Source organism: Pan paniscus, chromosome 5, assembly GCF_029289425.2.
Source record: "Pan paniscus chromosome 5, NHGRI_mPanPan1-v2.0_pri, whole genome shotgun sequence".
NCBI lineage: Eukaryota > Metazoa > Chordata > Mammalia > Primates > Hominidae > Pan > Pan paniscus.
The window spans coordinates 60,622,910-60,639,998 of NC_073254.2; the positions used below are offsets into that span (position 1 = coordinate 60,622,910).

The 17,089-nt window shown below is 36.0% G+C and overlaps 1 protein-coding gene across 2 annotated transcripts; it reads left to right on the forward strand.

Annotated features, from left to right (window-relative positions):
- The first annotated feature begins 8 nt into the window (after positions 1-8).
- Positions 9-16,876, forward strand: ENPP4 (ectonucleotide pyrophosphatase/phosphodiesterase 4). 2 transcript variants are annotated; one of them, XM_003833211.4, is made up of 4 exons: positions 9-378; positions 9,741-10,599; positions 11,250-11,420; positions 13,561-16,876. In XM_003833211.4, the coding sequence occupies exons 2-4, from the start codon at positions 9,774-9,776 to the stop codon at positions 13,923-13,925; spliced, it is 1,362 nt and encodes a 453-aa protein (XP_003833259.2). In that variant the 5' UTR covers positions 9-378; positions 9,741-9,773; the 3' UTR covers positions 13,926-16,876. The 2 variants fall into 2 exon arrangements, with proteins under 2 accessions (XP_003833259.2, XP_054969637.1); XM_055113662.2 differs by having other exon boundaries at positions 149-378; positions 13,564-16,876.
- Positions 16,877-17,089: the final 213 nt, after the last annotated feature.

Genomic DNA, 17,089 nt, shown 5'->3' on the forward strand with positions numbered 1-17,089 from the left:
CAACCTCTACTCTTAGGTCCAATACGACCCCGCCAAGCACCTGTCTAACCAATCGGAAAGAAAGTTACATTCAACGCTGGCTCTAGCATCCAATCCAAGGACGTGTTTCAGACTCTGCTGCCCGGTCCCAGCCAGCCCTGAGCTGGCGCCTTAGACGCTCGCCTGGCAGCTGCGCACACTCGGAGCGCCCCGAGCGGCGCAGATAGGGAGGTTGGGGCTGTGCCCCGCGGCGCGGCGCCTGCCACTGCGCAGGCGCCTCAGGAAGAGCTCGGCATCGCCCCTCTTCCTCCAGGTCCCCCTTTCCCGCAACTTCCCACGAGTGCCAGGTGCCGCGAGCGCCGAGTTCCGCGCATTGGAAAGAAGCGACCGCGGCGGCTGGTGAGTACGCGCCTCGCGCGCTCGGCGTTCTGGGGGGCAATGTCACCCCCTCTCCAGTCCCCTAGGGGCTTTGAAAATAGAGATGGTGAGACCAGACCCTCTGACCCACTCTCCCCCACTACACGCACATCCCCTGGGGCGCGGCGGGGACGTCCACGAAGGGACTCAAAGAGCCAGGGAGGTGGCGGGCCGAGGCGGAGGCCAGGAAGGGAAGAGGAAAGAAAAATTAGCAGGTGCTGGGGAAGGCAACCTGTGGTGTTAAGTGTGAAGGGAGGGAAGTCAGCCAAACGGTAGTGGAGGAACCTAAGGTGGGTCTGGGGTAAAATTGAGGGGAGCTGGGGCGGGGTCGCCAGGCTTTTGGTTTTAAAGGAGAACCACCCATGGCATCGACATCCGTCTGTCTGAATATTAGATTAGAGTTTATGTTAATTATAGATAATGATATTTAAGAACTAATTTCCTGGAAAACAAGCCAACCAAACAATAAAAGGTACATTTAAGTGCCTTTTTAAAGGGCTGGATTAAAAGCACGTAAGGACTTAAAAACAATGCTTCCTTTTGTTGTCACAACCACCCTATGAGATCATAGCATTCCCATTTTACAGATGACGAAAGTCAGGCTCAGAGAAGTGAAGGGACGCGTCCAACCAAGATTGTACAACTAGTGACAGGCAGATTCAGGTTTACACCAGATCTGACTCCAGAAGGGCTTAGCTTAATCAGGCAATCTTGTGGACCCAAGTCTGAAGGAAGATTTGCCAACTACTGTGAAATATCAACTGCTGGTTTCAGTATTATGATCTTCTATTTCTTCTTTTTTCCCCTCAGAGATTGTTTCAATCTGTTTTAAGGAAATTAAGAGGCCTGCTGCACTTGTGCGTCTTCCCCCCACCTCCACTTAAATTAGTTACAGGATATAATTTGGAAGAAATTTTTTTTTATGGTCTCAGGTCTTAGATTTATTTATTTATTAATTATTATTATTATACTTTAAGTTTTAGGGTACATGTGCACAATGTGCAGGTTAGTTACATATGTATATATGTGCCATGCTGGTGCGCTGTACCCACTAACCCGTCATCTAGCATTAGGTATATCTCCCAATGCCATTCCTCCCCCCTCCCCCCACCCCACAACAGTCCCCAGAGTGTGATGTTCCCCTTCCTGTGTCCATGTGTTCTCATTGTTCAATTCCCACCTATGAGTGAGAATATGCAGTGTTTGGTTTTTTGTTCTTGCGATAGTTTACTGAGAATGGATTTCCAATTTCATCCATGTCCCTACAAAGGACTTGAACTCATCATTTTTTATGGCTGCATAGTATTCCATGGTGTATATGTGCCACGTTTTCTTAATCCAGTCTATCATTGTTGGACATTTGGGTTAGTTCCAAGTCTTTGCTATTGTGAATAATGCTGCAATGAACATATGTGTGCATGTGTCTTTATAGCAGCATGATTTATAGTCCTTTGGGTATATACCCAGTAATGGGATGGCTGGGTCAAATGGTATTTCTAGTTCTAGATCCCTGAGGAATCGCCACACTGACTTCCACAATGGTTGAACTAGTTTACAGTCCCCCCAACAGTGTAAAAGTGTTCCTATTTCTCCACATCCTCTCCAGCACCTGTTGTGTCCTGACTTTTTAATGATTGCCATTCTAACTGGTGTGAGATGATACCTCATTGTGGTTTTGATTTGCATTTCTCTGATGGCCAGTGATGGTGAGCATTTTTTCATGTGTTTTTTGGCTGCATAAATGTCTTCTTTTGAGAAGTGTCTGTTCATGTCCTTCGCGCACTTTTTGATGGGGTTGTTTGTTTTTCTCTTGTAAATTTGTTTGAATTCATTGTAGATTCTGGATATTAGCCCTTTGTCAGATGAGTAGATTGTGAAAATTTTCTCCCATTTTGTAGGTTGCCTGTTCACTCTGATGGTAGTTTCTTTTGCTGTGCAGAAGCTCTTTAGTTTAATTAGATCCCATTTGTCAATTTTGGCTTTTGTTGCCGTTGCTTTTGGTGTTTTAGACATGAAGTCCTTGCCCATGCCTATGTCCTGAATGGTAATGCCTAGGTTTTCTTCTAGGGTTTTTATGGTTTTAGGTCTAACGTTTAAGTCTTTAATCCATCTTGAATTGATTGTTGTATAAGGTGTAAGGAAGGGATCCAGTTTCAGCTTCTACATATGGCTAGCCAGTTTTCCCAGCACCATTTATTAAATAGGGAATCCTTTCCCCATTGCTTGTTTTTCTCAGGTTTGTCAAAGATCAGATAGTTGTAGATATGCGGCGTTATTTCTGAGGGCTCTGTTCTGTTCCATTGATCTATTTCTCTGTTTTGGTACCAGTACCATGCTGTTTTGGTTACTGTGGACTTGTAGTATCATTTGAAGTCAGGTAGTGTGATGCCTCCAGCTTTGTTCTTTTGGCTAAGGATTGACTTGGTGATGCGGGCTCTTTTTTGGTTCCATATGAACTTTAAAGTAGTTTTTTCCAATTCTGTGAAGAAAGTCATTGGTAGCTTGATGGGGATGGCATTGAATCTATAAATTACCTTGCGCAGTATGGCCATTTTCACGATATTGATTCTTCCTACCCATGAGCATGGAATGTTCTTCCATTTGTTTGTATCCTCTTTTATTTCCTTGAGTAGTGGTTTGTAGTTCTCCTTGAAGAGGTCCTTCACATCCCTTGCAAGTTGGATTCCTAGGTATTTTATTTTCTTTGAAGCAATTGTGAATGGGAGTTCACTCATGATTTGGCTGTTTGTCTGTTGTTGGTGTATAAGAATGCTTGTGATTTTTGTACATTGATTTTGTATCCTGAGACTTTGCTGAAGTTGCTTATCAGCTTAAGGAGATTTTGGGCTGAGACAATGGGGTTTTCTAGATATACAATCATGTCATCTGCAAACAGGGACAATTTGACTTAATTTGGAAGAAATTTTGATGAAAGGACAAGGAGTAATGGAGGGAGGTATTTTACTATGTAGAAAGTAAGATAAGTGTAAGTGTTTGGAAGCTGCTAGAAAACTTTGTGTATGCTAGAAATTTCTGTGTATTTTACAAAATTGGAGAATAATTTAGAATCCTACGATTTTTAAGACTAAGGAATTTTTTTAGGGAGTATATTTTTTTCCTTAGACTATAAGAAAGCAACTGATAATAATCTAAAGATAACTGCCTTATTTATAGACATAGAATAAAGTTTTTAAAGGTGTATAAGAGTTTCATTGTATTACAGAGCAGATGGCATGCTAATAGTGACAAATATCTTTCACCATATCCTGTAATGGTTTATACTCTCTTGGCTTCACATGGGCTAGGAATGCCAGTGAGAGTTGACTGCATTCCATCCAGGGAAGAACGTCTTCCCAGAGAAATTAGAAGGTAGTTTGTCCCCTGAATTGAAGAGTAACTCATACTTCCATTTGTTGTAGGGATATTTGGTTGCAGCCCAGAGAGGTCTGCTTTTTTTCTTCTCTTTGACATCTTTTTGGTGTGAAAAATTACAGAATTTCTCTCAATGTTTTATAATATAACAGTTTCATTCCCTGCAAACTTTATTTTCATTCCTTGGAAACTGCTTGAGAACTTCTCATTGTTGGTTTGTCTGTAGCTTAACACTCCCTATTAGAATGAGACAGAATGTGGCAGACATGGATCTGGCACTGCTAATAAAAGGTGTTCTGTCAGGAAGAGTTCTGTTAATAGTTTGGAGATTATTATCAGACTTGTTAACTTGCTATTACTGGACTTGTAAACTTATTGAGGACATGAAATTAGTAAGAACACAGTGAAGCAACTGATCGCTTTCTGAGCCCGGCTAATCACTGGACTTTAGCTTCATCATAAGCAAAGTCATATGCAAGGTCATTATATGCGAAGAGATGAGACTAAATTATTCCTAATGTATTTTATAGTTTCACAATAATATTCTGCCTATCATAGTACAGTCTTGTTTTTTTCCCAACATCTTTGTAACTAGAATGATAAAGGGAAACTAATTTTGAGGGCCTATTCTGTAACCTTTACACATCCTCATTTTACACACAAGGAAACAGAAGCCAAGAAAAGTTGGATCTACCCAAGATCACCCATCTACTAATTGTGAGCTCAGGTTCTGGGACCCTTCTGACTTCAGTCTATAGTCTTTCCACTTTGTCTGTTCTACTTATCCTGAGGACAAGGACTGGGACGCTTGGATCCCAGCAGTGTGCTGAGGGATTACTGAGCCACAGGATTAACAGCATGTGTTCCTGGAGCATCCTTTTAACTCAAGATTTGAGGAAGAAGCATTTTGATTTGTGTTTTGTGGGAGAGGACGGACACAGGTTTTTGGTCTGTTATGCACATGGGAAGTGGTATAAAACTTTCACATTAAAACACTCAAGTGTGTATTTTGGAGTATAAAATTCACTTTTTTGAGGTAAAATGAGATCAAAAATGTTTCCTGTTTTGTGGCAGGACATTTAAGATTACAATTTCACTTCCCTCTGCTCTTTTTTAAAAAATAATATTTTATTGAGATATAAATCACACACCATTCAATTCACTCATTTAAAGAGTACTGCTTTATGGAGCTGTGCAACTGTCATCACAATCAATTTGAAAACATTTTCATAACCCCAAAAATAAACTTTATACTTACTGGCATTTACTACCCATTTCCCCCCCAACCCCTGGCCCTAGATAGTTACTATAGTTACTTTTAGTCTCTATAGATTTGCCTGTTCTAGACATTTTATCTAAATGGAATCATATAATAAGTGATTTTTTGTGACTGCGTTCTTACATTTAGCGTATTTATCCAGGTTATAAAATGTGTTAGCACTTCCTTCCTTTTTGTGTCAAATAATATTTCATTATATGGATATATTACATTTTATTTATCCATTCATAAGTTAGTGCACATTGAGATGTTTCCACTTGATTCTTACAAATAATGCTGCTGTGAACATTTGTGTACAAGTTTTTGTGTGGACATATGTTTTCATTTCTCTTGAGCACATACCTAATAGTAGAATTGCTGGGTTATATGGTAGCCCTATGTTTAACCCTTTGAAGACTGCCAGAATATTTTCCAAAGTGGCTGTACCATTTCACATTTCCAGTAGCAGTTTATAAAGGTTTCAATTTCTCTATCAACACTTGTTATCTATTTTATTTACTCATCCTTCTGGGTGTGAAATGGTACCTTATTGTGGGTTTGATTGCATTTCTCTGATGACTAATGCTGTTGAGCATCTTTTCATGTGCTAATTTGTCATTTGTGTCTTCTTTGGAGAAATATCTTTTTCAGCTCATGCTCATTTTTTGACTGGATTATCTGACTTTTATTATTGAGTTGTAGCAATTCTTTATATAGTCTAGATACAAATCTCTTCAGATATATGATTTGCAAATATTTTCTTCCATTCTCTGGGTTGTCTTTTCACTTTCTTGATGGTATCCTTTGAGGCACGAGACTTTTTAATTTTGAAGTCCAGTTTATTTCTCTTTTTTGGTCACTTGTGCTCTTGGTGTGGTATCTAAGAAGGCTCTGTTGAACCCAGGGTTACAAAAATGTACTCCTACATTTACTCCTACATTTTCTTTTAAGAGCTTTACAGTTTTAGCTATTAATCTAGGTCTGTGATCTACTTTGAATGAGTTTTTGTGTATGGTATGAGGCAGGGCTCCAATTTCTTTTGCATGTGGATATCCAGTTGTCCCTCTACCATTTGTTGAATTGTCTTGGCACCCCTCTGCTCTTAGAGGTAAATCTACTGGAAAATTTTTAGACATACTGTGATATTCCATTTGTAGTAATTTCTCTAACACCTTAGCTTTTAAAATAATACATTATGGTGTATGAATCTCAAACACACTGTTACAAATATGTACTCATAAATTTATGATTATTTTTCCCCGTGAGAAGATACTGTGCCACCTATTTGCTGATTTAAGTCTATTCTGTTATTTGGTGTTGTAGAACAAAATTGATTAAAGTGTAAAGCCTGTCTTTCTTTTTCCAGTTGGCAGCCTGATTTATTATTTTAGTTCTTTATGCTCCTGTTTTGATTATTATATATTTGAAAAGTATAAGTTCTTTGTCCCCTAATACATGGCACATACATATACTTTTGTGTTATGGAATTAGTGATAGTAGATATTTGTTGAATGATTTTTTACAAAATGACCCAGGTGTCTGCTGAGCTAACCTTCATATGTAGGAACTAATTTTAGGATATTCTGGAAATGCAAACTAACACTGAAGAGCTATTATAGGCCACCAAGATGAACGATGATTATACTTTACATGTTGTTGTAATACCTTTCAGAAAGACCATGGCAATGAAGTATGGTGAATGGAAATTCAAGTTGGCAGTTATTTCTGTATTTATTTCACAGTAATTTGCATGCAAGTTGGACCTGGATATTGGAGGGGCTTGAATGTGAGACTGAGGCATTTGGGCTTTTTGTATAGGCAGGGGGACCTTTTGAATATATTTTAAATTAAGGGAACATGAACAGAGCTGTGCCCAGAGAGACTGAGTAGGCAGCAGATGTGAGGTAAGAAAGTGGAAGGTGGTTGAGGTAGAAAGGTGAATTAAGAGACAAAAGTGCTCTGGACAAGAGGTATTGAGGACTAAAAAATATAGCAGTAGTAGAGATGGATGAGTGGGTAGCTGTTAAAAATGCTTGTTTCAAATGCAGGTTTCTGGCCTCTACTGTGGACTGACTGAATCAGAATCTCCTAGTTATAGTGACTTGACATCTGCACTTTTAACAAGCTCCCTTCGGTGATTCTTTTGTCTGATATGCTGTATTAGATGATACGAAGATAGAATTGACTAGACTGGCAACTGATCATATACTCAGGGGATCTCTTTGTGACTGAGAGAATGGTGAAGCTGTTTTAAAGGGTTGGGAACTAAGGAAGGGGGAAAAGATTTGGAGGTATAGAGAATGCATTCCATCTGACACATATCAGATTGGATTTGGCAGCAGAACAGCTGTGCAGTGGGATAGGATTGGTTGGGAATATAAAATAGTTACACAGGGAAAGAGCCAGAGCAGTAAATAGTGTTTTTCAAAAATTAAATTTATGAGTATGTTTTCTCTGTGAGAAGATACTGTGCCGCCGTATTTGCTGATTTAAAAGTCTACTCTGTGATTGGAAAGAAATATTTGGATATGGGGAACTATACCCAGAGAGAAACCAGGGAATCTACTCAATCCAAGCTTTCATGGAGACCTGAATGCCCTTGACACAAGTTCTAAAATTGTAGCAACCCACATGATACTGTCATCTGATTGAACCCAGTTAAAACTCTCTGAGGGAGGAGTTAAGTCATACATAAACACTGTGTTGAGGGCATAAAATATTGAATGAACGGGTAAGTACCATTGTCTAGATTCTTGATAGCTGAAATTGCTGTGCTATGACTAGGGCTGTGTCTGTGGAAATACCCATATGCCTCCTCTACCACTCATTAGGTTTGTTACTCTGTCCTTTGGAGAGGTGGTTTTGTTACTCTGCATTATTTTTGGTTATTAGGGAGCACCAGGAACGAATGTTCCATGTACCACATTCAGAAGGCAACCTGTCTCCGATTAAAATAGTAGAGATTTTGTAGACTCCAAGATCCTCATAAATCAGATTCTGTGCCTTTGGTCTTCCTAATTTTAAGTCAGTTTTTCAGAGGATCACAGCCTCTGTCAGTATTTGACCACAAGTACGCAGATCCTCCAGGTGGCATGTTTGAAAGAAAGAGAGAAAGTGTTTCCAGTCTACTTGAGAGAATACACAATAAATGACTCCTGAACTTCATAATCATATTAGTTAACTTGCTGCTCTTCATACCTGGGACCTCAACATGCATACCCGTTACCATGTTCAGGGTCTTCTTAGTCTGAAATAATGCATTCACTTGTTGCATTCTAACTGCAATCCCAGATCTTTGTAACTTTCACTAAAAGTTACTCTTAACTAATCTTCATTAGTTCTTTGACTTCACCAGAACCTCTAGTTGAAAAACTTCTCTACTTCTTACTTACATCTGTCAGTTTCAGCTTAGATGCTGCAGCCCAAATTTCAGCTGCTCTTTAGTTAGCATCTTCAGCTTCCTTTGTCTTCCTTCAGTTTCTGGCGGAATCTCAAATCCAGGTAGGATCAGCTGCCTGTTTTGTTCATGCCTGTGCCAGGTTTACTGAGTTGCTAGAGAAAACCAGTCAACTGTGTCACTATGAAAATTCATGACAGCTGTCAACATTGACTCCAGTTCTACTGTTTACTCACACTTTCTCCCATCTTCCACATTAACTATTTCAGACATTCTTTCTGTTCCTCAAACCTCTGAACCTTTTACCATTCTACTCCCTGTCAATAATTGACCCTACCTCCGGCAACTCTCTTCACCTCCAGCCCTCAAATCTGTCAGCTCCCCTACCTTTGCTCCTTCTCTCCTGTTACAATGGAAGAGGCATCCTGTCCATCTAAAGTGAATCATTTTACCTAACTCACATGTTCTATTTTCTTAGAGACCAAAGAAGATAGAGAGTGAAGGCAGGGAGATTTATTAGGGAAAAGCTGTTTTTGTCATCAGTGAATTGATTTAAAGAAAGAACAAAAAATCAGAGATAGCTTTAAGCCTAGGGTATTAGTGAAAATAGTTGTTGATAGCTAAAAGGAAGTTTAAGAGGGATGTGGTAATAAAACTCATTTCAATAGCTATTGGATTTCTTCATAAGTTACTGGAGCATCCATGTCCATGTAGGCTTTGCATGTTTGTTAATCAACTTCATGTGACTATTGGGGCACATACAGACTGATGGGGGCTTTTTTCTCAATAGCATTTATTTCTTATTCCCCCTTTTTTATAGCAATATTTTCAACAAGAACTGGCAATAAGCCAATATGGTAGAATTTCCACCAATTATTTCTGTGGGTTAAAGAAACTATAAAGCACAATTTATTAAACTGGAAAAATAATCATCATCTCTGGAGCCTCTGAAAGCTTGGCATTAACGTTATGTTTTACAAAAGAATCATTTTAGTGTCTGCATCTATTTTTATTAAGCCTTTAGAAGAATTTCTAATGTGGCAAATGAGCTGACAGCCTAGAAGGAGTATTGATGTGGAGTATAAAAATGGCCCATATGAAGGATAGAGTAGGGCATATATATAAATAGGAAATTGGACAAGACAATTTTTTTCCAATTTTAGCTTTTAGTTATTTTTAAATAAATGGTATTATTTAAGTTAATATAGGTAAAGCTGGCATATAAATGTTGGTTCTCTCCTCCTGTGGGCTAAAATTCTAAAACTTAACCCAAATGAAATAGAATTACTACTTATGAATTGTGTTTTTACATTTTAGGAACCCTGATTGCTGTCCTTCAACGTGTTCATTATGAAGTTATTAGTAATACTTTTGTTTTCTGGACTTATAACTGGTTTTAGAAGTGACTCTTCCTCTAGTTTGCCACCTAAGTTACTACTAGTATCCTTTGATGGCTTCAGAGCTGATTATCTGAAGAACTATGAATTTCCTCATCTCCAGAATTTTATCAAAGAAGGTGTTTTGGTAGAGCATGTTAAAAATGTTTTTATCACAAAAACATTTCCAAACCACTACAGTATTGTGACAGGCTTGTATGAAGAAAGCCATGGCATTGTGGCTAATTCCATGTATGATGCAGTCACAAAGAAACACTTTTCTGACTCTAATGACAAGGATCCTTTTTGGTGGAATGAGGCAGTACCTATTTGGGTGACCAATCAGCTTCAGGAAAACAGATCAAGTGCTGCTGCTATGTGGCCTGGTACAGATGTACCCATTCACGATACCATCTCTTTCTATTTTATGAATTACAACTCCTCAGTGTCATTTGAGGAAAGACTAAATAATATTACTATGTGGCTAAACAATTCGAACCCACCAGTCACCTTTGCAACACTATATTGGGAAGAACCAGATGCAAGTGGCCACAAATACGGACCTGAAGATAAAGAAAACATGAGCAGAGTGTTGAAAAAAATAGATGATCTTATCGGTGACTTAGTCCAAAGACTCAAGATGTTAGGGCTATGGGAAAATCTTAATGTGATCATTACAAGTGATCATGGGATGACCCAGTGTTCTCAGGACAGACTGATAAACCTGGATTCCTGCATCGATCATTCATACTACACTCTTATAGATTTGAGCCCAGTTGCTGCAATACTTCCCAAAATAAGTAAGTAAACATTCAACTGAGGGATACTATTATTCGAATGGGGCAATTGATTGAGGGGGGTGGGTTGTATAAAAGAATGAAGCTCTAGCTTTTTGTAGTTTAGAACCATATACTCAGAGTGGGATTATATGTTTTTTTCCTCTTATTTACAAGTTGAGAGCAGTTGGCCTATGGTTTAGTTATATGGCTTATGGTTTAGTTTCAAAGTGAGTATTTCTTTGCCTTTGATATATCTAATTATTTGCACTAGAAAAAGGAAATTTTTATCCTTAAACGTCTTAGATTTTAGTGTGTGATATTTAGTGGTAATAATGTGAGGTACTTTCTTCTACTGATCATAGAAGTAGTAGTTAGTAGTAACATGTAATTAGTTTATGTTTACTTAGGAAGATACACCTGAAAAATGTCCCCTATCTGTAAAAGTCCACCATGGTAATCCACAAAGTGAAACAGATTTGTTAATGTTTGAGAAAGGTGTGTGTTTGTGTGTATCAGTCCCCAACACTGTCACATTATTATTGCTCTGTTTTTTTAAGAAGTGATTTAATAGATGACATTATCTATAATTTACTTCCAATTATTCTAGTTAGACATATTTTTTCCTTATCAATCATAACTTGTTTCCTTTGCTGTTTCTTTTTTTTTCTCAGATAGAACAGAGGTTTATAACAAACTGAAAAACTGTAGCCCTCATATGAATGTTTATCTCAAAGAAGACATTCCTAACAGATTTTATTACCAACATAATGATCGAATTCAGCCCATTATTTTGGTTGCCGATGAAGGCTGGACAATTGTGCTAAATGAATCATCACAAAAATGTAAGTATTCAGTTGAGATATTTCTGTTGTGTCCTAGGAACAAATCATACCTTGTGATACTGTTGTGTTAAGAGGGTACTTTGATTTAAAGAAGTTCACACAGAATAATTAGTTCAATTTTCAACCAGATAATTCCCAGGTCTTCATTTAACAGCAATTTACAGTAATCACAATTTCACCTTTAAATTAGAAAGTAAATTTAAGAGTGAAGGCATAGTCCTACTTTCTTTCCAGAACTGCAATTACTGTCAGTAATTTTCAAGATTCATTCTCTTGATTTATACAAAATAGAGAAGTAAAGAAACAGTAAAAGGGGAGAGATTAGCTAATCCTTGTTCTTGTGTATGTTAAAAAAAATTTGTCTGAGTAACCCTAAGTCTTCCCCAGTAACAAAATCATTTACCTGAATGCTACAGCTATTTAGAACACTGGGCAAGAACCAGAAAGTAACCAAACAAATCCACCAAGTGAACAAAATAGATACATCAAAATCTCTCCTAAAAAATATATAGGTGAGAAAATGTATAGGGGTGAGTTACAGGCTTGCCTCAAACTGAAGCTTATTTATCCATATTTCATATTCAATTCAAATGCTTTTTTTAAAATCTAATTTTGTGGTCTATGGTAGGGGTCAGCAAACTTTTTTAGTAAAGGGCCAAATAGAAAATAGTTTAGGCTTTGTGGGCCAGCTGGTCTGTCTCAGCTACTCTACTCTGCCTTTATTGTGTAAAAGTAGCCATAGACAACCTGTAAAGAAATTGAAGTGGTGTGCTTCGGTGAAACTCTGTTTATAAAAAGGATGGAGGGCTAACCTTCGCTATGGGCTGTAGTTTACAGTTCCCTGATATATAGCAATTTAGAAGTATCAGGCAAGCATAGGACAGACTCAGGATCAATGAAGTTTGTATATTATTTACATCAATGTTATGTTGCATATTTGTTGTTGACAACCGAAAGTATAGAAAAGCATAGGAAAGAGAACAAAAACTATCCATAATCCCTCAGTATGGATTTATAGGCAAATGTTAATTGTGGGCATTTCTCCCCATCCAATCTTTTTTCATATATATATATATATATATATATTCTTTTCTAATATATATCTATATTATATAATATAATATATATTATATGTAATATATTATATATAATATAATGTATATTATATAATATATAATTACATATAATTATAATATATATTTTCTACATATATTATATATATTATATAATATATAATATATATAATATAATATATAATATATAATATTATATATAATATATATTATATATATTATATGTATTATATATTATATATAGAAAAATATATTTTTTTTCTAATATATGTGTGTGTGTGTGTTTTAATATTATTGAAATCTTACTATCTATATATTCTGCTTTTTGTCATATTATTTTTATGATGAAATATTTCAAACATACCACCAAAGAATAATATAACAAATATCAGTATACTCATCACCCAGTCACCCGTACTTAATATGAAAGTGGGAGCTTATTAAATACAACGGGTGTACGTTAAATGGCAACGTTTGTTAAAATAAAGCTAAAAATTGGGAATTTATTATTGGAGTTGTATTAGGGACTATCATATGCTTTTCTTTAAATCTAACTTTTACTGGGATAGAGTCACCAGATTAGACAACACATTCAATGCAAGATCCCTCCTGTAACAATTGAGATAGGTTAGGCTGCAGATTTTCTTTTTCTCCATTTGTTGGCCTTACTCACTTCTGTTCTTCCCAGTTACACAGAACCCTCAGCCTGACCACTGTCTTTATAACTGGTACTGTTTGCAGTGAGCTTTTGCAAACAGTGCTGAGATTGACAGGTGAAGTAATTGGTACTCAGGCTGAAAGATAAGTACATCAGGTTGACAAGTGGTGGTAAAGTCTGAGGGTATGACCAGTTGGGAAAAGGGGCATATGTGTGTGTTTGTGTGTGTATGAGAGAGAGAGAGAGAGAGAGAGAGAGGGGGAAATATGGAACATAGCTGAGTTGAAGAAATAGAAATTTTTATTTCTAGTCCCTTTCTGAAAGAATTGAATGTTTATATACTAGAAGCAAGTTATTTTGTCCTAAAAAGTCTGATCTTTTTGACTGATGTTGTTTTGTTCTTTTTCAGTAGGTGACCATGGTTATGATAATTCTTTGCCTAGTATGCATCCATTTCTAGCTGCCCACGGACCTGCATTTCACAAAGGCTACAAGCATAGCACAATTAACATTGTGGATATTTATCCAATGATGTGCCACATCCTGGGATTAAAACCACATCCCAATAATGGGACCTTTGGTCATACTAAGTGCTTGTTAGTTGACCAGTGGTGCATTAATCTCCCAGAAGCCATCGCGATTGTTATCGGTTCACTCTTGGTGTTAACCATGCTAACATGCCTCATAATAATCATGCAGAATAGACTTTCTGTACCTCGTCCATTTTCTCGACTTCAGCTACAAGAAGATGATGATGATCCTTTAATTGGGTGACATGTGCTAGGGCTTATACAAAGTGTCTTTGATTAATCACAAAACTAAGAATACATCCAAAGAATAGTGTTGTAACTATGAAAAAGAATACTTTGAAAGACAAAGAACTTAGACTAAGCATGTTAAAATTATTACTTTGTTTTCCTTGTGTTTTGTTTCGGTGCATTTGCTAATAAGATAACGCTGACCATAGTAAAATTGTTAGTAAATCATTAGGTAACATCTTGTGGTAGGAAATCATTAGGTAACATCAATCCTAACTAGAAATACTAAAAATGGCTTTTGAGAAAAATACTTCCTCTGCTTGTATTTTGCAATGAAGATGTGATACATCTTTAAATGAAAATATACCACAATTTAGTAGGCATGTTTTTCTAATAAATTTATATATTTGTAAAGAAAACAACAGAAATCTTTATGCAATTTGTGAATTTTGTATATTAGGGAGGAAAATCTTCCTATATTTTTATATTTACCTTTAATTAGTTTGTATCTCAAGTACCCTCTTGAGGTAGGAAATGCTCTGTGATGGTAAATAACATTGGAGCAGACAGAAAAGATATAGCAAATGAAGAAATATTTTAAGGAAACCTATTTGAAAAAAAAAAACAAAGACCATTTGATAAAAGCCTGAGTTGTCACCATTATGTCTTAAGCTGTTAGTCTTAAAGATTATTGTTAAAAAATTCAGAAGAAAAGAGAGACAAGTGCTCTTCTCTCTATCTATGCTTAATGCCTTTATGTAAGTTACTTAGTTGTTTGCGTGTGCCTGTGCAAGTGTGTTTGTGTGTGGTTGTGTGGACATTATGTGATTTACTATATAAGGAGGTCAGAGATGGACTGTGGCCAGGCTTCCACATTCCTGAAGCACACAGATCTCAGGAAAGGTTAGTTTTGCACTTCATATTTGTTTACTTTCTCCTAACTCACAAGTTAAAATCATAACTTAATTTCATTAACTTTTATCATTTAACTCTCTCATGTTTGTTGTAACCTGAGGTATCCAAATGCTGCAGAAAAATTTATGACCCAAATACAAATCTCAATTTGACTGGGACAGAATGAGGAATGGAGATTTTTGTATTTATCTTTGGGACTTTACGCCTTACTTTTTAGGCTATAGAATAGTTAAGAAATTTTAAACAAAATTTAGTATCTTTTGGTCTTTCACACCATTCATATGTTAAGTGGCAGAATAGCCTTAGTGCTACCTCCACTTTTTTCTCCAGTATTTGCATCACAGAAATAATCCCTCTGTTTAACATGTTTGTTCAGAGCCAAGGGTTTATTGTGAAGAACTGTCATCCTGCCTTTGCTAGCTGGTACCTTCTAGTAATCAAAATTAATATGAAGAAACTAGGTTGTGACAGACTAGATTATATTTAGTAGGGGAAAAATTGGGCTCAAGAACCATTCGTCAGTACGTGAGACAAGCAGTTAATAGTATAATCTTTAAAGTTTTGACAATATAAAATAAACTTGGTAACTGTTTTACAAATATAAAAGTATAAGAAATATGCAGCCCAGTTAAATATTATCTGTGATGGTAAAGAACAACAGTGGTGCCAGTCATCAAACATACAGTGCGTCCTATTGAGTCACTGCTAATTTCTTGAGCCTGGTATTTGCTGCCTATTGTATTTGTGGTTGTTGAGAGGCATTTTCAAACCCTGTATAAATAATCCATGCTGTTGGTCATAAGTTAACTGTATTAAGAACAGTAAAATAAATAAAAACCAATAGTACTAATTTTGCTTTAAAAAAATTTCTAATTTTTTTCACATAAAACAATTATCCTAAAGGTTAATAGTTGATCGAAACAGAACAATAGAAAAATTCTACTTTAATTTCCATTAAAAAACAAATAGCATTGACACATTTAAAGCTTTTCATTTAAAGTAGTGGATGTTTTTGAAGTATCTAAAATAGTAGCAGAATATTTTATACTTGGTCCTTGCAATGGTGTGAGTTTTAATGATTGCATTAGCGTGATTGGTGGTTATGAGTTTCAGAAATCTATACTTGGCATCCAACTCATGAGTGGATTTTATATAGGATGTAACAGGAAGGTATGTCCTGTCACTATCTTAACCCTTTCAACAAGACATTTACCTATTTGTCTTTCCTTACATTCTCAAAATATTAACTCGAATTGTAAATTAAGCAAAAATTTAAAAAGTATATGTCGATGGGACAAGAAGAATAGTATTTATTTAATAAAACATATATTATATTGAACTATGTTTTAATTCATTTGTATCTTTTAAAAAATTATCACTGTTAAAGCCATTGACTCCTTTAGTACACTGAGAAAAATCTTATAGTAAAACTAGTCTTTCACATTAAGGTTTTGGTGTGTATTTTGTTAAATAACTAACATGCTGCTCTATTTTCTGGGTGTAGAAAGTATTTGGCTCTAGGAAACATTTACTTGTTTGTGAAAACAATACCCCAAGGTAATAGGAAAAGTTTGAGTTAAGTGTTTTTAATTCAGTCAGTGAATTCAGAATAAGTACATTCATGTATAACATAGGGACAGTTCTGCTGCTGTTATTTATATGCAATTCTTCTGGTAAATAGCAATAGAATAAAACATATTTCAATGTTTGTGTATAGGTTTTGTATTATTATTCCACTAGGTATGGCATAAGAATTTATAGATAAATTCTTGTAACATTAAAGGATTAAAATGTTTTTACATTGTTTTGGGGTGTCTCCTTCTTGTGCCCATATCTGATAAGCTTTATGGATTATTGCATTTAATTCCTTTTATTTGGAGGGTTTTACTTCCTTGTTAACACATAAAGTTATAAATGAAGGACAAGGAGGAGATGGAAAATGTGTATTTATTGTTAATTCTTAAAATAGTGTGTAAATAAAATAACATCAGTGTGCTTTAAAGAAATGTGTATGTAGTGCCTTAATTTAAATTAAAATATTTTTGACTGTTACTTGAGTTCAGAATTAATGACTTTGTTCATGATTTTTAAAATGTGTGTGAATAAAATCTACCAAAAAATTCTTACTGTAATTATAAATATAAAGTTCAGTGTCACTGGTGATTTTTACATTTGTTACCTTCTTGCAAAATATACTTACTGTGCTAGATGTTGACATGACTTAGTAATATTATAGAAGCCCACATAGGTATTTATTAGGATTTT